This window comes from Bombus vancouverensis, chromosome 4, assembly GCF_051014615.1.
Source record: "Bombus vancouverensis nearcticus chromosome 4, iyBomVanc1_principal, whole genome shotgun sequence".
NCBI lineage: Eukaryota > Metazoa > Arthropoda > Insecta > Hymenoptera > Apidae > Bombus > Bombus vancouverensis.
In genome coordinates, this window is record NC_134914.1 from 17,945,869 (window position 1) to 17,970,408 (window position 24,540).

Sequence of the window (24,540 nt, forward strand, 5' to 3'; positions counted from 1 at the left end):
AAACCTCTTTTTGTATTTTTCATTAAATTTTAATAAGAATAATTAATATCATTAAACATATAAAAGAAATATTTTAAAAGATACAAAGATATCTATATATATACTAAAAATGTAAAAATTAATCAGTTATTAGCTGTTGTCATAATAGAGAATTATTCTTTAAAACAACGGTACTTATAATTGCCGCGCAATAGCTCTTCGTATTAGAATCTACCAGGTATGGCAATTTTTATGGTTATGACTTGATATTGGATAGTTAACCAAGATAATCGAGATGTAAATTGTATGGACGATAGTTACTGTTTAATTATGCAGGACTGTATAATTTAAAATAAAATCTAATAAGAGGTATAATAACACATCTATATAAAGATTTATTTCTACAAACGTAATTATTATTAAATTTTGAACCTTTCTATATCAATTGAAATGATACATTTAAAAAAAAATGTATTTAGTTATTCTCGTTAATAGTATCTTGACTATTGAAACAAATATAATACAAAATATTAAAAGATTTTTTTATTTTTCATACTATATAACGTATAAAGATGAAAATGAATTAAACGTTGGTCGTAGCAGAAATGGTCGTCTCTGGAAGAACTCATCTCTGATCGTACCATAGTTATATAACTGTAATTGTATTTATATGTATCATAAATCTATTTGAGAACCACTGAGAAATGAAAACGGTTGTGTTGTGCGTTGTGAGTTGTGCATTATATTTGAATTGGTAGAAAATCTTGAAATTACGCGCGAATGTTGGTTGGTTTAGATATAACCAAAAAAAAAAAAAAAAGAAAAATAATAATAATAAAATAAAATAAAATAAAAAGTTAAATATACGTAGATTTGATGTCTTAGAATTTAAACAGTAGGTGTATCATTTTAATTTGTATCTCTCGATATTTATTAGTTGATTACAATGTTAAGACATCTGAGATGAACATCAATTGAAATCCTTATGCTAAATACTTAATAAATATATAGGAACTATATTATAACTACATTGTGTTTGTGTATCTCAGATGGTATGAAAGTGTAAGATAACAAAATTTTAAAGAACAGAAGAAGAATTAATTAAAAACAATAAACTTTAAATATATACATATGTATATGTGAATAACTAATTGAAATTTTTAAATGACACACATGACTGAGGTAAGTATATTCTAAATATTGTAATGAAAATTACATTTTTTATAAATTTAAAATTTATATTGCTATAGGTAAACTTTGCCGATTTTCAAATGGAAGAAAGATACAAAAAATTAGAACGAACTTTAAAATTAGCTTCACTTAGACAGGAAAACAGAACTGAAGATGTATCATGGCCATTACTTACATCCCCTAGTATTTCAAGCATTAATGCAGATCCATTTGACTCTACTACTAATATTCCATCTTTACAAGTTTCCAAAATTGATAGTGAAGTTGTTTCTTCAAGCAATAATTTGAGGAATATACTGTTGAAAAAGAAAGGCATTAATAGTAATCACAAAATGATTGCTACATCTAGCGTTAAGAAGTTTCGAGAAGAAAATGACTGTTTAAAAGATCGTCTTATGATGCCACCACCCAACTTTAATAATCATTTTTGTATCAAAAAGAAATTAAACAGCTTAACATCTCCTAATGCAAAATCTTTACCACGAATTAGAAGTAATTCTTCTGATATTGACATTGAATCACCTAAGAAAAAAGGAAATCACAGATTTTCTAGTAACGATGGAAACTATATTGACAGCTTTATTCCCTCACAAATTAGTTGTGATAATTTTGAAAATAAAAATGTTAGAATGTTTACAAAATGGAAAGTTATGTTAAATGAACAAAATGAGTTGGTTATTAAAGGAAAAATTGAGTGGTAAGATATGCAATATATACTGAGAGTTTTAATTTATTTGCTTTTTAATATTTATTTACTATCGATTTTATTATGTTAGTGGGAAGGTTGCTCAGAGTAAGCCTATTGTAAGAAGATTAACAAGTACTAAGATAGTATCCGTTTTTAAACATTTGTATCACTTGCAAGGAAATATTGTTGATGATGAGTATGGTAAATATCTTATAGTATTTATGTATGTGTGCACATGTTTATGTTTTGTATATATTGTATATTATTTCTTTATATTTAGAATTACCAGATTATGTTCGAGGTAAATTTTATAGTGGATTTCCTGATGATTGGGAAAATGTTTATCAAATTTGGAGAACATTTGTACAGCAAGGATGTAGTGCAACTTTTCGTTGGCCTACTCCCATTACAGATAGTGATGATGATTTAAGAAGTGAAATAACAGATATCACATTTTTCAATTCAAAAAGCCCTAAGAATAAAAGATCAAATTTGATGCCTTTTGAAGAATTCTATGCATCTGAAGCATCAGTTAATCTTGACTGTACATATAATATTTTGCAAACAAAGGAAAAACAAAATCTCAATTCACGTAGCTGTCAAAAAAGTGATTCATTCACACAAACATGTTTATCTGATACAATTAAGAACTCGCCTTACAGAGAAGTCAGCATTCAATCTTTAAAAAATCAATATGGTAATGATAAAGAAAATATAAATTTGAATTGCACTAAAACTACAGTGAACAGTTTGAAGGATAAATTGAACGTTATTGTAAACAACTTAACAGATAAAAATTGTGATGAAGAGTGTGTGGGTAAAATTATTGAAATATTTGATTGCTTAAATTATGTTGTATCATACGGGACAGTTAAATATAATGGATCTAATATTGAAAATTCAAAATTGAAAGGAGATAAACATGTAGTGGAAGAACGATATAATGGGATAAATGATAAGTCTCAAAATTGGGTAGAATCTGAATCAATTTCACTGCAACGTTCTGTAAATAGTACAGTTGCAAATCATAACAATTCATTACGAAGAAAGAGAACTTTTGCGGAAATGAGTAAAAATAATGATATCAGTACTTCCGATAGTGAAAATGAAATTTATGTAGGGGTTCCAAGGATACCGATAAATCGAATAATACGACAGAAAGACATATTACTGAAGCCTTGTAAACGTAGAATACGAAAAAAAACAATGTATCAAAAACATGATGCCATAGAAAAACAACATATTTCAAACGCACCATCAATTATGTCAGATAACAATAATGGAAGCTATATAAAAACAATAAGGTCTGAAAAAGAAAATGTTACAAATTTTAATGATTCTAGTATCAGTATTATAGAAGACGAGAGGGCTCATTTAAAAGTAAAGAGATATATAAGCTCAAATATTCAAAATGATGTAGATAAATATGTGAAATCTGATATCATGGGAAGAGAACAATGGAGAAAACCAAATGATTTTACGAAAATCGAAGATACACAGGAAATCCAGAAACATTCTGTACAACAGAATTCAACAGTTATTAATAAACCCATCAACTATTTGCAATATTCTAATAAAAATACAACAGACAATCCTGATCCTGAACAGACAGATCCTGAGTTTACTATGGCTAAAAAATGCAATAATACAATGACGCAAACGAATTCTTACTTACAGGAAAGCAGACATAAGAACGATCAATATCAAAATCATTCATCCTGTCAACAATATGAAGAATTATTATTACATCCAAAAAATACCATGACTGAAATGACGAAGCCTGCTGTAATTAGCTCAGTTCCTATTGATATAGAAATTAGAAATACACAATTACGTTTCTTACAAGATCCAAAGGTAAATGTAATTAAGGACGAAAATAAGGCCATTAAAGATTTAAATGAAAAAGTTAAAAATAGAAATTTGACAAAGAAAAGGTCTCCTATGAAATCTAATGCTATTTCAATGATGAACTCAAATTTATTATCTGATAGTACGCAATATTCTGAAGAATGCAGTAACATTCAATCGAGTAATGTCGATCCTATTATTTTGAAAAAGTCATTACAGGATAATTTAAAAGTTTCTAGAGATAATAAATTTATGAATAATTGTAAACCGAAATTATTATCTGCTTGGACACCGAACATTTTATCCAAATCAGGATTACATTTAATTTTTGAGGGAAAATTATTAAAGTAAGTAATTAAATTGTATAATGCACATTATTAATTTGGTATAAAACATATCATTATATTTATGTAGCGAAGTTGGCCACATCATACATAGGAAGTTTAAAACGGATATAATATTTCGCCGAGTATCACAAAAATTGGTCGAGACAATTCATCATGAATTTTATCAATTAATTGGTGACTTAAATGATACGAAACATGGTTAGAACTTGAAATATAATATTTAATAACATTAAAATATTTATAATTATATTTTATATATTAACGATATTATTCTATTTCATGTAGTTGTACCTAAAGAGTTGGTGAACCAGTGTCGTTATGGTTGCCCCACCAATATAGAACAGTTTTGTGAAATATGGAAATCATTAGAAAATGGTAAGCTCGTGATAAATAATAATAATAATAACAATAAGTAATCAATGATATTGGAAGTATGTATCTATTTCAAATTCTAAATAGAGAAATTATTTGTGTTTAAGCTGATATTACCGATTCGGTACACATTATAAATGTTGGTGTGAGTTCAAAAGGTAGAAGAATAATACCTCCATTAAGTTATTGGAGAGGTAAGAAATAAAGATTTATTTTTTCTTATCTATAAAATGATACATATCATACATGACATGATTATTTTTGAGCCTTTACCATTTTCAGGAGAGCGCATTGTTCTAAAAGACAATAATCCAGTATATAATCCTGGTACTTCTCAAAACTCTCTAATAGTTTCTCCTCATAAGTCTTCTGCTAAAAGCAACGACATAAAAAAGAGGAAAAACAGAAGTGATAGCAGCAAAAACAAACAATTAAACATATTGGCACAGGTAACAACTATAATTAATTAATGTAATCGTTATAATGTGCTGAGCTTTACAAGAAAGTGCTAAATTTATTATCGTAGAATGTACCTACAATTTCACCAGAGAAATTGGTTAAACCTACTAAAAATGATACAAAATTAGTCGGACACAACAGACCCACAAGGATTGTAACAAGAAGGAAGAGAAAAACTTTGCAAGAAGTATCAGAATCAAGCGTTTCCAGCGATGATAAAAATATTCCCGCATATGAGGTAATATCACTTATTTAATTCTTTGTCTTTCTCTTTCTATAGGTTTCTAATCCTTTTCTTTACTTTAGTAGAATCAGAAAATGACATTTAATTCCGGAAATATAATAAGTAAAGACGATGTAGAATCCATAAATGTTGAAAATTTGGTAAGTGATTCTTCAATGACATTTATATTTATCAATACATTTTATAAAATAAAAATGTATGTAATTACATTATTTTCGTAGCATGAATCTCGCATAAATCTTGTTACAACGAAACCGACAAAAACAAGATCAAACGCGAGAAAAGATATCGAACCGAATACGTCACTTAGCACTCTTCCTAAACAAATGTAAGGTATTTACAGTTATAATATCAATTTTGTGATCTTACATTCAATAGTATTGATACCGTATATTTATTCAGTCTTGGAAATCAGCCATCAGCTGGAAAATATCGTGATGTAGCATATACGTATTATCAAGATGTTGCAGGTAAAAACGACATATTATCAGATGATCAAGTCTCTCATGTATAAAGCAATACGACGTTGAAAAAATTTTATTTATACGCACGTTTTACAGTTATGACTAATATAGTGTAAGTGTTTTGTTACATTTTTAAATAAAAAAACAGATATATGACTATTGTTCGTTTGCTGATATATGTTGTTTATTTTTGTTTCAATTGAAAGAGGATATTATATGTACTACCACTTACTAGAAAAATTAAGTAAACTTACAAGATAAAATTGAGTTTATTGTTTAATGGTGTAATTTAACAATTGTATAAAGTATGTAAGAAACATGCTGCATTTCTAAGTTAAAAACATAAGAACTGTACAATAATCCAGCATCAATAAAATTAAAATTCAAATAAAAATATATAACTTTTATATGAATTAATATATGCTAAATAAAAATATAAGAAAAAATTCAAGGTTTTACTTTTTACATTGCACTCAATATATATATATATATATGTATATATATGTATAAATAAATATATATATTTTTTAAAGACAATCGAGTATGTAGTTTAATAATATAACATATATATACATATATAATATATATATACATATATTATATGTATCGTGTGTATGCACGCACACGTACACACATATGCGATACATATATATATGTTTTATTGTTTATTTAAATATATGAACGTAAAAGAAAATGCTGTTAAAGTTAATAACTGGGCTCGGTAAATGGTTTTATACAGTACTTTTAATGCTCAACGTTAAGAGCATTTTGAATGAGATATAGGTCGTGATTCTTTTACAACTTCTATCAAGATCTTTCTTTTTATATCACATGATATGATATAATCGGAAAGTATGATATATTATGTATAAGCGAACCTGTTAACTTTCATCATATAAAGGAGTACCATCTCCACTAAGAGACATACTTCGAGGACTTGAATTAGTGTGTGGTGTACCTCGAGGAGATTTATAAGAAGGTGTCCGATTCGAAGTTCTATTTCGCGGCGTTGTTCTTCCAACCGATTCTTCGTAATTTCGTGGAGTTCTCCTAGATTCTTCATATCTTGGAGTAGAGGTACTAAAAAAAAGGCGGGGAGGGAAAGAATTTAAATAAAAGAAAGAAACGCATAAAAAAATTATATAAGTTAAAAGAAATGCAAAAAGAAGAGACAAATACTTACGACACACGTGGTCCACTTTTTAATCGTGCCCATGCTTCCGCTGCTTTTTTCCAATCCATAGGATCGCCTGGTGTTGACATTGGAGGCGTAGGTCTATGTGATGGTGTTGATCTGTGATGTCCTGTAGAAGTTATCCCTGAAGGTGGAGGTGGATGAATGAAAGGACCTTGCTGATGATTAGGTGTTTGTTGCCCATATCTTGGAGTTGGTTGACCATGATGATGTGGAGTATGATGTGGCGTTTGATATGGTGTCATAAAGGGTGTTTGTCCCGAAGGTGTGTATGGAGTATTAGGATAAGTATGAACTCCACCATAACCAGCGGCATTCGCAGTTCCTGGTGTGTGTGGTGGATAATGATGAGGAGTCTGATTCGCCACTTGCGATAAAGAATGTAACATATGATGCGGAAGATTTTGCGCCACTCTTTGTATGGCTTCTTGATTCATTCCTATAATATTACAATAATGTTGATGTCAAACAATTTTGAAAAATTGATGAAAGTTGAAATACGTACCACTCACTGCTCCTGGCGTTGTATGATAAGGTGTTCTAGATGTCATTGCTCCACGTGGAGTACTAGGAGTAGATTGTCCAGGTACCGGATCACGAAAGTGTTCTTTGAACCATCGGAACAAGTCGCTCACTCTACCAAACATTTGCCCTCTGAATCTAAATCCTTCTGGTGATACTGTTACATATTCGTGACGACATCGAGTTCGCGGAAGATAAGATAGCAAAAACTTTCCAGGATAGTTCTGAAACAATGCAAAAACGTACACGAAATGTTCGAATCTTATTGCACGTCCGAACATATTTGAAAACGAATCTTACTAACCTTTGCAGCAGATATTATATACGGAATTCCTCCAGGATTTTCCTTCTTTTGTTCTTTTAATATCTCTTCCGCTTTATCCTTAATGCCTTCTACAGCTGGTTTATAATATTTAAAGTCCAATAATTCCGAAGCATATGCAGCCATAGGATTAACATGTCTCGCAATAATTTCATCCAAATCCTCGAATTCTTCGTTTCCAATCCACAAGCTTTGACCGAGAGAAAAGGCATTTTCTTTTCCCTCCTCTCTAACATCGATATGCTGATAAATCTCATCAGTAACTTTCCATGTGACAGTTAAATGATCAGCACCTTTACTGCTCGGTCTAACTATTGCTTCCCCTTGCTTCATAGTCTGCATTAACTTTTCAGCTTCTGCAAAACTGATGTTGTGAAAAGAAGGATGCACGATTACGCGTTTCACATATGTCTGCCGTTGCTTCGCTTTCTTGGCATCCTCTTCGACTTTCGCATCTCTTTGTTCTGCTTCTGTGTCATAAAACGGATCTCTTTGTGGTCTAAAAATAAGATTAAAATAATTAGAGAAAATAACATTTTAAAACAAACGCACGCACATATACACGCACGCACGTGCGTTCGCGCATACGGACACATTTACGTACCTCCATTCGTGATTTTTATCCGCGAGGTCGCTACTTTTACTTGTACATTCGACGCTGAATCGCTCCACTTCAATCTTTATTATCCGACAATGTATTATTTGTCCTATGTTTACTCTCTCTTCAGGATTCGCAACGTGTCTGTCAGATAAATTTTTTATATGAATATAACCAGATATTCCATTATCTAATCTTAATCTCACGCCAGTAGCTTTGCCGGGGCAAGCTCCGGCGTCAAAATGATTCCATACTTCGGATAATTCCGGAAAATCATTTTTCAAACAGAATGGACATTGCCACAATCCAGTTTCGTCGTTTCTTACAGGATTGGCTTGATCCAATTGATCACCTTGCGGTTTTCTGTGGCTTATCCCTATTACTGTGGCCAAGACTAATTTCCCTACGTAAAATGTTTCCGGGGTTTCCTTCGTTAGAATATCGAACAACCTTTCTGCGCTCAGTGACTGATATGGTACACGTAAATCTTTATATCTGCAATTTAATTCTGCTCTGATATCATATAAAGTGACACATTTATTGCCAAAACCTTGTCTTTCAAGTTCTTCCGCGAACGCGTCCAAATCAAGATCTTTCAGTCTCTCAGGAGATTCGAGAATCTCTTCCAGTGCTCCGGCTGGATTAGCATCTTCGTCGTCGTATTCTAAAGCGTCGACTGCCATTTTTCTCGCCCATTCATACGTTTCGGGATGTACTCGAGACCCATCAAGGACTTCGACATATGCTTCGGTGCTGTCTCCTAAACTGTTTGTATCTATCTTGATAAAACCCGCACAGTTAATAAAAACCTTAGGTCCCATGTGACAAGAAGTTACAAGCTGAGTTCTATTTTCCAACCTTTGATTGGTTTGTTTCAACATTTTGATCAATGCCTGTCCTTTTCTCGGCCCCAAACCACACACAAATTGAACTAAATTCCCGCAATAAGCTTGTTGTACCGCCTTATTCACATCAACACCAACTTCGTTTACACGATTCACGAATTCTAAATATAAATTATCCAAAAGTTCGTCTTTCGGCAATTGATCTTGCAAGTTGTGATACTTTAAACATAAAATTTCTTCGTCAGCGGTGCATAATTGAGAAAATTCCACCAAGGGATCTTGCATTCTTCTGCCCAATGAGATAGCCTGTCGCAATAATTCCGGATAATCCCGAAATTCGGATATACCTTTATTACTGTTCGAGTAAATTTTAGCCAATTCATTGTCACAAATTTCTATCTTAATGTTTGGGAATTGTTCTTCTTCTACTAGGTTCGCGATACATTCTTTAATATCAGCCGCGATCATCATTGCCTCTCTTGATTCACCACCTATAACTACAACATGCGGCTTTTTTGTTGCTATAAAATTTCGAATTGCTAACAAGTCGGCTTCTTTCATGGCTTTCTCGTCCTCTCGGTAACTATTCTTTCGTTTCATTATGTGTGGCAATCTCAAATAATCTGTACATTCCCCATCCGGTGCGATTAGACAAGTGAATGCGGCTTGAGAGTATTCTGGGACATAAGCTAAACCCATTACCCGAAGTCCTTTACTAGTATCCCATTCCTCATCTTCTTCCTCTGGAAATTCACAGGTATAAGGAGCAACTTTAATCCAATTGTACATTTTACGACCACATGCTCTCATTACGCATTCTTTAGCTTCTGCAATAAGATTTGCTTTTAGCTCTTTCTTTAGACTCGGTAAAACAATACGTGTAAGTGCCATTTCAACACTCCCAACTCTCAATGCGTTCCAATCCTGGACATTTTTACTAAACTCGTCTCGGTAGTAAAGTTGTTTCATTTCGTCAACGTAGTTGTTACTAGTATTCCCTTCGATACTATCACTCAATGTTATCGTAATTAATTTATCTTCTTCGGCTATAACCAAATTTAGGAACTGATCTCCAACCAGATCTCGCACTGGCTTATCCTTCAAATACTTCATCCCATAAACTGGATGGTTTTCGTCGATCTCTTTGATTCCTTTTTTTGTAGGTTTTACAGATATCTTTGCTCTTTCCATGTACATTTCTCGGACACACCTCCTTACCAAAGGTTCACGTGCTAATTGAATAGCTACCATTAATTGAGCAGCTTTTAGTACTTCTTCCGAACTACTAAGTATTTGACTACAGTATTCATTAGCAATGGTTAAAGGTTCCGTTGGCTCCTGATCTACTTCGTGTCGCTGATAATTGTCTCGTAAATTTTCGGCAAAATGTTCGGGAGTGAGACCGAACTTTTTTGCGAGGTTATCGAGGCCGGCCCGCCTGCAAATAGAATATGGACCAGTCCGAACAGCCTGTTTTAATGTTTCATCTGTTTCCTCTTCTTCCTCTACGTCCGCCTCCTCTTCCGGCAGAGGATCTTCTCCGTTTTCCTCGGCATCCGCAATTTGTTGTTTTCGTTTTTGAATCTTTGCTTCTTTCCGTGCTTCTTTCTCCTTCTGACGAGCAGCTTCCTGCATTGCTGGTATCTCATGACTATAATATAACATGAAGTGGTGATAAACGTCATTTAGTTCCTCGCTGGTTTGCACATTTTTCAATCGTTCTATGTCGTCATCTTTAATCAATCGTACGTTATCTGGTAATGGAGCATCAGGATTTTTCATAATTTCATCTAACTGATAATTTCGCATTTTATCAAATAATTTTAATAAATTTTCTTTTCTCTGACGAAGTTGACACCACTTGGCATCAAATTTGTACACTTTCCAGAGATCGTTAATGTTTAGTTCCGGTAGGACATATTCCTTTCTATAAAACGATATGAAAGGTACTTCGAATTGTTGATTTCGCATAAAGTCTAAAGCTTTTTTAATTTTACCGATCGTTTGAGGTCCTTTCCGAGCTCTTTCTTTAGCCTCAGCGTTTAGGTGTGCATCTTGAATTGAAATAGTTGGTCGACAGAACGCCTGTTTATAGATCCACTCTGCCTCTAAGTCTAGTTCATCAGAACCCTCTGCAACTGGTGTAACAGGAACAGTACGAAGTTGCATTCTCTCCGGTATATCTGTGTTCCGTATTTCATTATCCATATCGGTAAAATGACCGCGTTTAAGTTCGCTTGGTTCGTAAATTTCGAAAATACTTTTTCTCGTAGTTTTCTTTTTCAACTGTTTTTTCGGCCTTCGCGGTCTCTCGGCGTCTTCATCGTCCATGTATTCATCTTCTTCTTCTTCCTCTTCTTCCTCTTCTTCCTCCTCATAGTCCTCTTCGCCGTATTTACCAAATTCATCATAATCAAAATCAACACCAAAAATGTCTTGTGCTTCTTGCAAAGCTGCATCAGAAAAAATTGGCTTTTTCTTTTTGCGTTTCTCGGCAATTGGTCTACCATCATCGTCAACAATAAAATCATCAGCGTCTGTGTATTCTCCTTCACTTCCTTCCTCGTCAAATGTGTCGACTTCAGGTCTGTGACTACGTTCGCTCCGCCTTTCATCTTCCTAACACATAATAAAAATGGGGAATGAAACGAAAAAGAATAGATACAGAATAAATGAAACAATTTTTCTTCAAAGGTATTTTTATGTCCATTTTTACATACCATAGCAATCTCCCTTTCCTGATGTAAAGATAGAAATAAGCGCAAAAATATTGGGTATGTAATAGAAAGAAGTACAAATTTTGGACTAGGATATTTTAATAGTAATATAACTTACATCGCCAGAACCTTCGAAAAGTTCGTTTGCAATAGCATCTCTATCATCGTCTGCCTCCTTTTCCTGTTCCTCCTCTGATTCCTCATCTTGTATCCTTCGGAGGCGTTTAAAACGTTTCTAAAGTAAAGAAGTATATCACTTCATTTGTACTTCATATATAAGTTTACATACTTTAAATAAATGCATCAATTTGCACTTACTCTTTCAACTTTGACTCCCAAATTTTCTTCTATCAAGTCATAATCTTCATCTTCTAAACGATCGTCAAAGTCCTCATCATCACTTTTTTTACGTTTTTGAGATACTCCAGAAGCATCACTATCATCTCCCTCACTTTCTTCTATAGGGTTGTCGTCAATGAGATCCTTAAGTTCCTCCCGTAAACGATCCTCATCATCTGTAAATAAATGATAAGCATATTATGGTCATTCACTAATTATAGAATAAAATAAATGAAATATTACTGTATTTAGATGCATAAAAATTTAAAAAAAAATTATGATGTATGAACCTTGGAATGTATTATTCTATCCTCACCTTCCTCTTCTTCTTCATCACTTTCTTCCATAGCTTTTATTTTCTTCAGTTTCTTTTTCTCATTATCGTCTAATTCCTTCTCCTCCTAAATTTTAATAAAAAATCGATTAGTGACAGAAGTTTCAAACGATTAAAGAATATACATATAGATATACATATGATATCATTATAACAGCATTATATAAATAATGATAATAAACTCAACGATATAAATACCTCGCTTTCTTCTGCTTCTGAATGTAAAAAATCAGCCATTTTGTGAAACAAAGTTTGGCGTCTCAATTGACGGGAGTCTTTGTTCGTCTTCACCGACGTGGAACAACAGAACGTTTACAGATGAGACAAGAACAAGAACTGAATGTTGAACATTAGACCCAACTAGGTGCAAGAACAGTGAGGAAATGAGAATGCTCACACCCACTGTTCTACTTGTTCTGCAGTACAGGTGCTGCACCCACGCGGCTAAGTGCTGAAGTTGTTCTATGTTATTATATATAAGAACCTATTTAGTTCCACCACAAACGAGCTATACTGGCTGCAGCAGTTCTACGCTACAAGAGCCTATTTCATTATACGGGAAGTAATTGGTGTTATCGGCACTCCAACCAATCTCGAACGATCATAACATTCGATCAACCACGGGGAATAAAAAGAATGAATGAATCTTTTACCAACACATTTATTACATTTTCCTGATAAAAACGAGGCCTAACATGATTTAATTTGAAGTATATTTGCTTACTTAATAAATAATAATTGTGTGGCGGCATCATCACGTCGGGGTCACCAATTTGAGGTGTATGTGTTGCTCGTGGAAGAAATATAGATAGGACACGGGCGCCGGAATTCGAACCCGGATCCCGAACGTTCGTAACCTAAGGCGCTAACCACTGCGCTACCGTCGTCCGGTTGTAGTTCGCGTCGAGTGGCGGTATTTGTTGTCGGGTGCCGCCACAATTGAATACATATCAGATATAATATATGATAAACTAATAAAAAATATAAAAGATAAATAAATAATATAGAACCAACTAAGTTTAATTATCGTTATTATCTATCTTGGGTAGGAAAGTAGAACCATACAATGAAATAGGCTTTTATAGCATGAAACCACAGCGAGTATACCTCGTTTGTAGCATGGAACTAAATAGATTCTTATATATGCTAACGTCGAACACTTGGCCGCTGAGAGTAGCACTAGTCTGAAAACAACCAGTATTATAAATGTGAGCATTCTCATTTGCTTGGCAGAAATCTTTTAGTTTTGGCATTTCTACATGAAAAACTCTAGTGAAAGAAAACCATTGACTTACTTGATAAAATTTTTATATTTTCGTTGATTCTCAATTTATAAATATCTTTCCAATATCTTTAATAAATATCTTCCCAGTAAATATCTTTCCATTTGTTCTTGCTTATTTCATTAGTATCACGATTACTTTTTATAACTTTCGTTTCATATCATTAAAAAAATAATATAGCATGTCATACTATGTTATTACATAGTTCATATTTACGTGATACTTCACAATTTGAAAGTTTCGGTTAAACTTCTTGTCAATAAGTGATTCAATTGTAAGAATTAGATATTTATTTATATCCTGGATTATTCCAACATTTATATATACAATTTAATACAAATGTTGTACTTTTTACAATTAGGTAGAATTGATAAAGTTTACAGAAATTCAAATGGAGGAAAGCTTGAATCAGTGGCAAGATTCGCCCGGTGTTACAAAGAAAACGAGATCTTATGTTATTTCCGATAGCGATGAAGACAGTGAGAATACCGAGAAAGAACAGATTTTTGTAATTGAAAGTAGTGAAGCTAGCGTAAATTCATTAGCGGAGGAGTAAGTAGTACATTTTATTTAATGTAATATTCCGAAATTTAATATTTAATTATGTTCTTTATATTTTAGAGATTCTTCATCCGAAGAATTATCGTCAACAGAGGAAGGAATTAGACGTAGGATTAAAAAGCATATCCCTCAGTATTCTGACAGTGAAGATATCAGTGATCATAATGAAAATGATTCTGTATCAATCAGTAGTAGCGAAGAACATAATACTGATGACAGTACATCAAATGGTATCAAATTCGATTATTTTCATTAATAAATATAATAGCTTTATATTTGATATGATTAGTTATGTTTGCTAGACGAGATTGAAAGAATGATGAAGAGTAATGATAAAATATTAATGGAAGAAGGATTGAAAGATGTTCCAAGGAAAATCCAAGATAATTTAGAAACTAATGCTTCTAATATATCTAAAAATATATCCAGCAATAATAATTTGATGAAAGAACATGTTTCTAAAAAAAGAGAAAAATGTGAAGAATCATATTTTTCATCTGATTCGGGTATAAATATTTTCAACATTTCTTACTTCAAAACTATATGTGTATATATATATATATATATACACATATATATCATAAATTTATTATGTTTATGTTTTAATTGTTTTACAGAATCACATACAGATGAAGAAAGTAGTTCACAGCTTGGAACTGCAATATCTTTAGCAAAACAAGAAATAGGTGTTAATAATATAGATCCAGTGATAGCACAGAAAAGAGCTCTGCTTGTTTGTAAAATGGAACAGTTACAAAATGAATTGAGTAAGACAAAGGTAAATTCCAATAGTTAATAGGTAGTAATGGTTAAGAGCGAAATATACATTGTAAATGCTATATATATTTCCAGTTATTGCTTACTGCTGGTAATATCGATTTATTGCCAGATAAAGGAAAAAGATTACATGAAAGTATTGTAAGGCAAGAAAGAGAAATAGAAACAATTGCAGCTGAATTAGAAAGAACACCTTTGACACAAATTATTAAGTCTGAATCACACTCTGTAAAGCAAGAAATGTCATTTGTCGAAGAAGAAAAGAAGGAGAAAGAGCCATATTCTGAAAAATTTAATTCGTATTATGATTCATGTAGTATACCATCGAAATTAAAGTCATCCGCAGAAAGTGGAGAACTTGGGAAACAAGCTCAAGCAACGTTAGACAGAGAACGATCCTTGACGGTTGATAGGTTGCAAGATTTACATGGATCTCTTGTAGCTAGACCGACCGAGGAAGACAAAGCGGAAGATCCACAAGGCTTAAAAGTAAAATTAATGCCTCATCAACAGCACGCGTTGGCATGGTTAATGTGGAGAGAGCAACAGAGGCCTCCTGGTGGTGTCCTCGCTGATGATATGGGTTTAGGTAAAACTTTAACAATGATATCTCTGATTATAGCCAGCATTGCTAAAGGAAAATCGGAAGAATCGAATTCCGAGGAATGGATGCATTGTGATCCATCAATGGTACAGCGTTGTAAAGGGGGTACACTCGTAGTTTGTCCCGCTTCCTTGTTATCACAATGGGAAAATGAAATAGACCGTAGATGTAAACGTGGTATGCTCTCTGTTAAAGTTTATCATGGTACAAATCGGGAAAATGTACCAAAAAGATTAGCAAAAAACGATGTTGTTATTACAACGTATAATATCTTGCTCCGTGAATTTAAGAGTAACTCTATGGCCTACAAAATTCATTGGGAACGCATTATATTGGACGAAGCGCATGTAATCCGGAATCATAAAAGTCAAGCTTCTCAGTCAGTGTGCGGTTTAGTAGCGAATAAACGATGGGCTCTTACTGGTACACCCATCCAAAACAAGGAAATGGATTTATATCCTATTTTAAAGTTTCTCAAGTGTACTCCTTTCGACGACTTACGAGTATGGAAACGCTGGGTAGATAATAAGTCAACCGCTGGTCGTCAACGATTGGCAACTGTGATGAAAACGTTAATGTTACGTAGAACAAAACAAGAACTTCAAGCAAATGGCATGTTAGAAAGTCTTCCAGAAAAATTTGTAGAAGAGATACTTATAAAGCTAGATCCAGAGGAACAGTTGGTATATGAAAAAGTGTTAATATATTCTCGTACATTGTTTGCTCAATTTTTGGCTCAAAGAGCTGATAAGGATCATATGGTTGATTTAGCTGCTGGAAAATATGATAAACCAACGTTTCTTTCGAATCCAAGTAAGTACTTATATACATTATATTTTGTTAGTAATGCATTAAAATAATTGTTTGTTTTTTCTACCGATTGTCAGATAAAAATACTCAGTTTACGAAGGCGCAAAACAAGTTATTATCATTACACGCTGATGTCAAAACGCACGAAATTTTGGTTCTTTTACTAAGATTACGTCAAATTTGTGTTCACCCGTCACTTATTCACTCGATGCTAGATGAAGAAGATATAGAAGATAGCGATATAAGGGAAAAGGAAGACGTCAATTCAGATTTATTATCACAAATGAATAATATAACATTAGAAGAATCAGAAAATAACGAGGAGGAGACAAACGAAAAAGAGATTGGCATTGATCGCAGAGTAGCTAGTAATTTACTTACGTCTAAAAATCCTGTGTTTAAGTGCGATCGCGTGAGCTCGAAAGTGAGTTATCTTGCATATTCTCAAATATGAAATATCACGCATTTGTATTTGTTGTTTGGCATCGGTTGGCTGATTCGAATTTACTTATACTTGCATCTTAAACGCAGATAAGGAAGGTGCTTGATACAGTTACAGACATTTTACAAAAAAATGACAAAATAATTATCGTTTCACAATGGACGAGTACGTTGAATATTATTGCATCTTGTTTGTCCTCGATAAAAGGCGCTAGTTTTAATATGTTCACAGGCAATGTGCCGATTAAGGAAAGACAGGTAGTTTTTTAATGAAGTGATAATTTTCGATCATATTAAGTAATGCTGTTTGAAACGTGTGAGGTATTTTTACAGGGCATAATGGATTCATTTAACGCTCCGAACGATGACCCGAAAATATTATTGCTTTCGCTTACCGCTGGAGGGGTTGGATTAAATTTGGTAGGTGGAAATCATTTGCTGTTAATAGATATTCATTGGAATCCGCAATTAGAAGTGCAAGCTCAAGATAGGATCTATCGTTTCGGACAGAAAAAAGATGTCTTCATATACAAGTTAGTAATAGTCTTTGCTGTAACATTTGCAAAAGTTCACGAGAAGAGACCGTTATTTAATGTTGTATTATATTTCGTAGATTTATCTGTCGGGACACCATAGAAGAGCGTATAAAAAATTTGCAAGAAAGGAAAATCGAAATAGCTCAGAATGTTCTCAGCGGCGATAAGAACTCCGCTGTCTCGAAACTTACGCTTAACGATCTCAAATCTCTCTTTGGCCTTTAAAATATAAACTTTTTATATAATTTTATTTTTTAATAGACTCGATTATAATATAAAGAACGCTCGTTTTTAAATATCTTTACCTTTCTCTTATCATTAAGGCATCGAATCATTTTATCGCAATATTAAATCATTTACAAATTAAGTAACTTTGGGTATATACAAAACTTTTATTATGAAAATAAAATACAGGAAATAGCGTATCATTGAAGTCTGGCAAAATTGTTGGTTTCCCATGTTGCTCCGTTATCACAACTGTTTTCAGGTAATTTCTTGCATTTATCTTTCCTCATTTTACTATGCCAAACGCCATAACAGAAATATATTCCAAGTCCTGCAAGGAACAAAAGAATCATTTCTTCGATTATTTAATTTAAACGTAATCGATTATTTTGATATAGTCTACTTACCAACTATCATCCATATTAAAAATCTCACCCAAGTCATTTTGTCTAACATCATCATAAGATATATATTAATAAGAATACTGAAAGCAGGTAAAAATGGCACTAACGGAACCTAAAAATATATTCTTGTATGCGGTCAAAATTGTTATTGAACGTTCATAATAAAAGTGAACGATAACGAGAATGGAAACAGTATATACCGAAAAGGCAAGCTTCTTTCCAGAAGAAGGTTGAAGATAAATAAACGTAAGAGTAATGATTAGAGCTAACAGTAGAATTGCTAATAGAGCGACAAATGTAACATTACCGCTCGTTATTTCATTGATAAAAATCGAAACAGTAATGCCGACGCAAATACACAGAACATCTGTAAAACATATGTTACTAGTAAATGATACAATATTTGTAATTGTTAAAGATCAATAGTAAAACTCTTGGTTAATCGAAATAGTAAATATACAATACTATACCATAACACACGACAAGACACGTAACGATTTGGGATGTTAATTTTGTAGAATGATTTAAACCATTAGCGTTAATTAATTGTTTCGCAATGAATGTCAAGGTTCTTGGATCGCGATCTCCCTTTTTTTCATACGCTTCGCTTTTTTCATACCTGAAATGATACAATATATATACATAATAGAAATTGCAAGTTATTCCATCATTATTAAATCGCCATATTTTCTATGAAAACAAACGAATATTATTCTTTTACCGAAGCATTAGTACGCATGTTGCGACGATCGAATAAGCGAGCAATGTTCCGATACTCATCATATTTACGAGTTGTTGCAAGTCAAATATCGCAGCTAGTACACCTGAAATTGTAGTTGCGTTTCATACATTTAGCAGTTAGTGTAAATACCCGCTGAATATTGGGTATTATCAAGCAGTAGAAAAATCGTAAAATACGAACCTGTGAGAATCCCTGCTGAGAAGGTACCCATGAGAGGCGTATGAAATCGTGAATTAACTTTTCCCATCCACTCGAATATCAATCCGTCGGATGCCATTGCATAAATAATTCGCGGCAAGGGAAACATCGCACCCAGTAAACTGCATAAAAGGTTGCTGTCATTTACATCGGAACATCTCCGTAGGTGTACATGCATTTACACATATATTTGTGCGTAATTATATTGTATCGTACTTGTCGGAAGTTTTACCTGGAACATAGACCACAAATAGCACCTATGGTTACCAGCCATTTCGCCCAGTTCCAACCGATACTCTCGAATAGATGAGGAAACGGGGTTTCTGCATCCTGCTCGTAGTAAGGAAGGACGGTGGTTAACACCATAGAGACACCGAAATATGCTAGAAAGACGACGGTCAACGAGGCAACGATCGCTATTGGGATCGATCTTTGGGGATCTTTCGCTTCTTCTCCCGTTGTAGCGACGCAATCGAAACCGATGAATCCGTAAAAGCACGTTGCTGCTCCCGTTATAACACCCGCTATGCCATAAGGCGCGAATCCACCACTTCCGTAATCACATTTTTCTTCCGTGCACGTGGGCTTCGTTTTCCAATTGGTTATATCAGCTTTACGCCAAGTGCATATAAATAGAAACACGCACGTACACACGAAGAAACAATTACTTCAAGTTTAAATACTCTGTTACTCACCTTTGAGAGATCCGGCGATTATCACGAACAAAACTACCATGAGATTTGTAAGGGTGAAGATATTGTTCGCCACCGAAGACTCCTTTGCTCCGAACGCCAGCGCAGCTGTGTTAAATTTCGAATAGATTGGGATTGTGAAATAATGGATATTTTAGTGGGTAAATGCGTGCCTAGATAATTTGTATGATATCGATGTTTATTCGGTCGATAGTTCTTTACCAGAAAAGATTAGAGTGATCCCAAAGGCGAAGAAGTCCGGATAAGAAGAGAGGTGATTGATGTCGATATGCGCTGCCGTTTCAAACGCATTTCGCATAGTGTTGTTGAACAAGTTATCCACGTAGGTGCTCAGTCCTCGTACTACGCTAGCCGAGCCAATTACGTATTCGAGAATTAGCGTCCAACCGATCAGAAAAGCTGTAAATTCTCCCATCGTTACGTAGCTGTATATATATGCTGATCCAGCACGTGGAACTCTTGCACCAAATTCCGCGTAACAGAGACCTAAATAGTTTCTTCTTTGCTATTCATATTATTTAGGGTAAAACACAACGAACGAATCGGATATGAGTTGTACCTGCGAACATGGACGCGATTGCGGCAATAGCGAACGAAATTATTACGGCTGGCCCTGCGGTTGTTTTTGAAACGGACCCTGCGAGAACGTACACACCCACGCCGAGAGTTGAACCTATTCCGAGAGCTGTGAGATCCAATGTTGACAGACATCTCGCCAAATTTGTATCCTGAGGAAGATCCACTTCTTTTTTCCGACTAAACGTTCTGTACAGATTTTGTAACTTCCAATTCTTCATATCGCATAACTGAAAACAACGTTTGTTACGCGCGATATGCAGGAATTTCTTTTTTAGAAAAAAAAAAAGAAAATGAAAAATAAAAACGACGAAGAAGAGACGAAGAATCAAGACGGTTTGTTCGAAAATATCGTGATATCTTTCTAATTTGCTCACCGGGTAAAGTACGGTCAAAGGAGAATCCATTTTTGTCTGCAGATGTAGAGAGACTACAATAAGCGACCGACTATAGACTGAACATTCGGCACACGACTAAAGGAGCGCTAATTAATGTCTTTAAATCAAGCTCAACCATCAGTCACGGTGCGAGCACATAGAATCATTCAATTGGTCGGAATCGCTTCGCCGCTGTGAGTATATTAGAACTGTTCAGCGTCGTCTATATCGATCACTTGCTTGTAATATTGATCTTAAATCACACGATCTTTTATTTTGTTGATTTTTGTCGTCGATAAGTTCAGATAGCTTTTCTTTTACTGTTTTATGAAACGGATTTATGAAACGGATCGTACTTTTAATTTCATCGGATCGTGGATTAAACATTTTCTCTCGTATTTGGACGTACTATTGTATTTTAAGCGTGACCGATATACATAACTTTAAATTCGATTATAATAAAAATCGTCTACATTTTTCAAGTTCGAATATATATATTAATTTGATATTATTTCGATCGTCCATGACGTCAAGCATTGTGTTTGCAAGCAGTAAAGTTCAATCTATCATCCACATAGTTGATACGTCGAATAACCGATGCACATAGGCGAGCGACGAACATGTACACGTGCATACATATATAGTTATTACGTACGCGTAATATTTATTCCCGTTTCTCTTCGATTATATCTTATTTTACCAAATATTTCTTATTTAATATTTCTTACGCAGTAACACGTATATTTTCCCATGAATATATGATATCTTTATTTATTATTTCAACTAATTTAACCGGATACTATAGCGTATACAGAATGAGGAAAAATGCTGATTTTGTATATACTTACACAAGCAATGTACGCAAAAAGACGTTTATCCAAGGGTCGATTCGAACGATGCTGCTTGATGCTGTGAACGATACGAACTTATCCTTTGTGGGAATTGCGTCCCTAAATAATAACCGTGTTTGATTCTGCTTATCTGCATCAGATATAGAATATCCTCTAAGCGACTTTAAGTGATATACGATCCATTGTAAAGAGATACGTTGGTAGATTACGATAAATGGATGTATAATATACATTTTAAGATATTTTTCAGAGAAAATGAGTTTTTTATATGTTAGCTGCGCGTTGAAAAGGATATAATGTACATCTTTTTTTCAAAAAAATTTTTATATGAATTTTTTGGGATTTTTTGGGATTATAGGAATTTTTCAAAAAAATTAATATATGATGTGAAACTGTGTTAGAAATTTCATATTAAAAAATGGGGAGGCTTAGCAGTTCCACTTTTGAGGTAAGAAAGTACTAAGTATGTGATTCGATAAAGTTCTGAAAAAATAAAAAGCATGCATGTGTACAGATATAACACATCTATGCGTGTCTCTACGTAAGACGCGGGACTAGCTTATCAAAAAAGTTACTTCTATGCCTTCGCGCGACATACTTTTACGAGCGATTGTACTAGAAGAAATACCTTAAAAAAAGAGCGTGTTACATATTACATGTAATTTTATTAATTTTATCAACAAGTACAAAATATTTGTTAGTGCATTATTTAATAAAATTCTCTTAACAAAATGTATAAAAAGAGTGTTTGGACGGATTGGACAGATGTTATATTACCTTATATTATAGATTATATGATACGGAGAGTATGAATTGCTTTTATCGCAGAAATACTCCGCATCGTCTTTTTTTCCTAAATATGTTCCTTTCAGATACATGCAAAGTATCATCTTATATATAGTTACAATTAAAATATATATAATATATAATTATTCGTTCCATGCACGGTTGAAAAACATTGTTTTTCTAATGAAAAGGAATATCACTAGTTGCGAGAGGCCGACGCTGGAGCAATATCTTTTGACATTATTCGTCATTTCACTATATGCCATAAACTATGCAAAGATATCATTACGATCAGCCAGGAAACATGTATTTTCTCCGCTGCAGACTGAAAGAAAAGAAGCAAATTCCACGTATATAGTATATATCGCTAATGAAGCTTTTAGAATCAGTATGTAAACTATGACTTACGATAACATAATAATTGCATTTATCTCCTTGACAACAATCGGAACATTTCCAGTCTTCGTACCATATATACGTGCAATCTCCCATATTAGAATGTTTTATTCTTTCGCATTCTTTTCTTGTTGCACATCTCTTTGAAACATAAAACTGTTTCTTCGCACCTTGTGACCAATATGGTGTACCTATAAACGATATACGATGTTACAAGGATTTAAATCATCGCGCATTGGTTAGTGTAAACATAACCTCAAATGTTGCTTTCAAACGAATTGTCAGCTATGGAAACTTTAAAACTTACTTCCCCATTTTATTTCCGTTAAACACGTGTCTTGACTCTGTTCACAGATTTTTGTACTCTTTAAACATTTTTCTCGATTACCCTCTTGATTGGTACATACATAGCATTCCAGGGCGTGGCCTAAAAACATTCGTAAATAAACAAAACTATTCGATGAACCAGTATTTACTTAACATACTAAATGATAAGCAGCATGCGATGAAAAGGGCACAATATAATCCTGTTAATCTCATTGTGGAACAACATGTACACAAATTCAGATAAAAAAAACCAAAACCACTGTACAATCCGACACTTGTTCAAATCGAATGTAGGAAAAGATCGACGACTATAACGTTGGTACGAATGATGACGTTGACGCTCTCTATGAAGTTCGAATAATTTTATGGCTACGAATTAAAAGGGAATATCTATCTATCATGCTAAAATAACAACGAAGTATTATTAATTAAGCAGTCGAAAGTTCTTTAGCGTTTACTTCGATATTATTTCAGTTTATTCGTTTCTCCGTCGATCTCGTTGTAATTGGTAAAAGTGCGAATTAAGAAAGACGTACATCGATAATACAAAAATCGATCACGTCTACAAGAAACATTTCGTGTGAACGTAAGAAGTTCATGCATGATTTTGTTATTAAAAATAACTAGTACACACAATATTGACTCGCGAGTTAGAACTCGAGGTATATGCATCAATTTTCCGGTTGACTGGCTTAGGGTCGAATTATATTTGCTCCAATCTCTGATCAATCCGGTACATGGTTCGAAAATTCCGTACTGAATTTTTTCAGGTGAATTTGTTGACGTTGATCTACGTAACGACGTAATGTAAGAGCAAACGTCAAAATTTCAATCTTCCGAGCCTGTGCAATGCTATCAAAAGACATACGTACATCCAACGATGAATTCTAACGATGAAAAAACAGAGAACATGATGGAAATGACTTTATACGTATAGGAATGGATAAAAGAGTAAAAACGGAAGAATGTTAGAACCATTTTAGCATAGTAGAAGAGAAACGATATTGATTATAGAAAGGAGGAAAAAATCAAAGTCGCTATTGAGAAAGCACAAGAAGAAGCAGCGTATAATAGAGAAAAATACGGTAGAAAGTAAGAAAGCGAGGAAGCGAAGCAGCAAGGATGCAGGGGGAAGGTTAGCTAGTGCATTGATACTCCCCTCTCTAAGTACGTAGTCCGAACTCTCCCTCGGGGTTTCGGTGAGGTCGCATGTGCTCGCGGTTCTCGCGGATGTCGAATGTCGATATTCGAGTGCGCGGCGCAGGCTGAGCAGTAGCAGTGTCGAGCCACTGCGCCGAGAATCTAAAATTATCGGCCGGTTCATGAGAGGGGAGGGCAGGCATATGCAGAGGTGGAGAAGGCGAGAGAAAGGAAGGCGGGGAGGTTGACAGAACGATGCAGGAAAAAAGAAAAGAGAGCGAGGAAAAAAGAGAGAAGCAAAAGGATAAGGATGGAGAAAGAATACGTAG

General features: G+C 33.9%; 5 protein-coding genes across 10 annotated transcripts; 2 read left to right on the top strand and 3 right to left on the bottom strand.

Annotated features, from left to right (window-relative positions):
- The first annotated feature begins 619 nt into the window (after window positions 1–619).
- Window positions 620–5,669, top strand: LOC117166654 (uncharacterized). 3 transcript variants are annotated; one of them, XM_033350820.2, is made up of 12 exons: window positions 624–1,161; window positions 1,230–1,867; window positions 1,947–2,059; window positions 2,139–4,053; window positions 4,121–4,251; window positions 4,339–4,428; window positions 4,533–4,619; window positions 4,708–4,874; window positions 4,952–5,122; window positions 5,194–5,268; window positions 5,350–5,461; window positions 5,531–5,667. In XM_033350820.2, the coding sequence occupies exons 1-11, from the start codon at window positions 1,144–1,146 to the stop codon at window positions 5,458–5,460; spliced, it is 3,516 nt and encodes a 1,171-aa protein (XP_033206711.2). In that variant the 5' UTR covers window positions 624–1,143; the 3' UTR covers window position 5,461; window positions 5,531–5,667. The 3 variants fall into 3 exon arrangements, 2 of the variants coding, with proteins under 2 accessions (XP_033206711.2, XP_033206710.2); XM_033350819.2 differs by having other exon boundaries at window positions 627–1,161; window positions 5,350–5,456; window positions 5,531–5,669; XR_004466277.2 differs by lacking the exon at window positions 5,531–5,667 and having other exon boundaries at window positions 620–1,161; window positions 5,191–5,268; window positions 5,350–5,367.
- LOC117153139 (transcription elongation factor Spt6) lies at window positions 4,081–12,876 on the bottom strand. 2 transcript variants are annotated; one of them, XM_033326871.2, is made up of 10 exons: window positions 12,663–12,876; window positions 12,447–12,531; window positions 12,110–12,306; window positions 11,910–12,026; window positions 11,795–11,812; window positions 8,236–11,693; window positions 7,614–8,130; window positions 7,293–7,533; window positions 6,776–7,226; window positions 4,081–6,672 (listed from the first exon to the last, which is right to left on the bottom strand). In XM_033326871.2, the coding sequence occupies exons 1-10, from the start codon at window positions 12,699–12,701 to the stop codon at window positions 6,474–6,476; spliced, it is 5,322 nt and encodes a 1,773-aa protein (XP_033182762.1). In that variant the 5' UTR covers window positions 12,702–12,876; the 3' UTR covers window positions 4,081–6,473. The 2 variants fall into 2 exon arrangements, with proteins under 2 accessions (XP_033182762.1, XP_033182763.1); XM_033326872.2 differs by lacking the exon at window positions 11,795–11,812 and having other exon boundaries at window positions 12,663–12,874.
- A 59-nt stretch (window positions 12,877–12,935) lies between these two features.
- Window positions 12,936–17,758, top strand: lds (transcription termination factor lodestar). 2 transcript variants are annotated; one of them, XM_033326873.2, is made up of 10 exons: window positions 12,936–13,672; window positions 14,109–14,299; window positions 14,369–14,538; window positions 14,611–14,814; window positions 14,926–15,086; window positions 15,161–16,502; window positions 16,577–16,923; window positions 17,031–17,198; window positions 17,274–17,473; window positions 17,554–17,758. In XM_033326873.2, the coding sequence occupies exons 2-10, from the start codon at window positions 14,139–14,141 to the stop codon at window positions 17,699–17,701; spliced, it is 2,901 nt and encodes a 966-aa protein (XP_033182764.2). In that variant the 5' UTR covers window positions 12,936–13,672; window positions 14,109–14,138; the 3' UTR covers window positions 17,702–17,758. The 2 variants fall into 2 exon arrangements, with proteins under 2 accessions (XP_033182764.2, XP_033182765.2); XM_033326874.2 differs by lacking the exon at window positions 12,936–13,672 and adding an exon at window positions 13,953–14,021.
- Window positions 17,759–17,848: 90 nt separating this feature from the next.
- Window positions 17,849–21,834, bottom strand: LOC117153143 (cationic amino acid transporter 2). 2 transcript variants are annotated; one of them, XM_033326879.2, is made up of 11 exons: window positions 21,560–21,834; window positions 20,318–20,564; window positions 19,960–20,244; window positions 19,741–19,845; window positions 19,278–19,656; window positions 19,028–19,167; window positions 18,827–18,929; window positions 18,576–18,724; window positions 18,306–18,472; window positions 18,109–18,217; window positions 17,849–18,032 (listed from the first exon to the last, which is right to left on the bottom strand). In XM_033326879.2, the coding sequence occupies exons 2-11, from the start codon at window positions 20,553–20,555 to the stop codon at window positions 17,902–17,904; spliced, it is 1,806 nt and encodes a 601-aa protein (XP_033182770.1). In that variant the 5' UTR covers window positions 20,556–20,564; window positions 21,560–21,834; the 3' UTR covers window positions 17,849–17,901. The 2 variants fall into 2 exon arrangements, with proteins under 2 accessions (XP_033182770.1, XP_033182769.1); XM_033326878.2 differs by lacking the exon at window positions 21,560–21,834 and adding an exon at window positions 20,712–20,847.
- A 373-nt stretch (window positions 21,835–22,207) lies between these two features.
- On the bottom strand, window positions 22,208–23,676 carry LOC117153148 (UPAR/Ly6 domain-containing protein cold). Its single transcript, XM_033326890.2, has 4 exons — window positions 23,230–23,676; window positions 23,052–23,171; window positions 22,757–22,935; window positions 22,208–22,673 (listed from the first exon to the last, which is right to left on the bottom strand). Exons 1-4 carry the CDS (start codon window positions 23,282–23,284, stop codon window positions 22,596–22,598), a joined length of 432 nt encoding a protein of 143 aa, XP_033182781.1. The 5' UTR covers window positions 23,285–23,676; the 3' UTR covers window positions 22,208–22,595.
- Window positions 23,677–24,540: the final 864 nt, after the last annotated feature.

Bases quoted from the DNA above. Each gene is read 5' to 3' on its own strand.
- LOC117166654 (XM_033350819.2), top strand. The intron at 2,060-2,138 runs GTAAATATCTTA...CTTTATATTTAG, and splicing joins TATTGTTGATGATGAGTATG to AATTACCAGATTATGTTCGA. The intron at 5,269-5,349 runs GTAAGTGATTCT...TTATTTTCGTAG, and splicing joins CCATAAATGTTGAAAATTTG to CATGAATCTCGCATAAATCT.
- LOC117153139 (XM_033326871.2), bottom strand. From the start codon at position 12,701: ATGGCTGATTTTTTACATTCAGAAGCAGAAGAAAGCGAG. The intron at 12,307-12,446 runs GTGAGGATAGAA...ATTTATTTACAG, and splicing joins TGATGAAGAAGAAGAGGAAG to ATGATGAGGATCGTTTACGG. The intron at 7,227-7,292 runs GTACGTATTTCA...GTAATATTATAG, and splicing joins AACGCCAGGAGCAGTGAGTG to GAATGAATCAAGAAGCCATA.
- lds (XM_033326873.2), top strand. From the start codon at position 14,139: ATGGAGGAAAGCTTGAATCAGTGGCAAGATTCGCCCGGTGTTACAAAG. The intron at 14,300-14,368 runs GTAAGTAGTACA...TTTATATTTTAG, and splicing joins GTAAATTCATTAGCGGAGGA to AGATTCTTCATCCGAAGAAT. The intron at 15,087-15,160 runs GTAAATTCCAAT...ATATATTTCCAG, and splicing joins ATGAATTGAGTAAGACAAAG to TTATTGCTTACTGCTGGTAA.
- LOC117153143 (XM_033326878.2), bottom strand. From the start codon at position 20,741: ATGGATTCTCCTTTGACCGTACTTTACCCG. The intron at 19,846-19,959 runs GTAAAGAACTAT...AATTTAACACAG, and splicing joins GATCACTCTAATCTTTTCTG to CTGCGCTGGCGTTCGGAGCA. The intron at 18,725-18,826 runs GTAAAAGAATAA...GTATCATTTCAG, and splicing joins ACATGCGTACTAATGCTTCG to GTATGAAAAAAGCGAAGCGT.
- LOC117153148 (XM_033326890.2), bottom strand. From the start codon at position 23,284: ATGAGATTAACAGGATTATATTGTGCCCTTTTCATCGCATGCTGCTTA. The intron at 22,936-23,051 runs GTAAGTTTTAAA...TATCGTTTATAG, and splicing joins AACGGAAATAAAATGGGGAA to GTACACCATATTGGTCACAA. The intron at 22,674-22,756 runs GTAAGTCATAGT...CTTTTCTTTCAG, and splicing joins AATGCAATTATTATGTTATC to TCTGCAGCGGAGAAAATACA.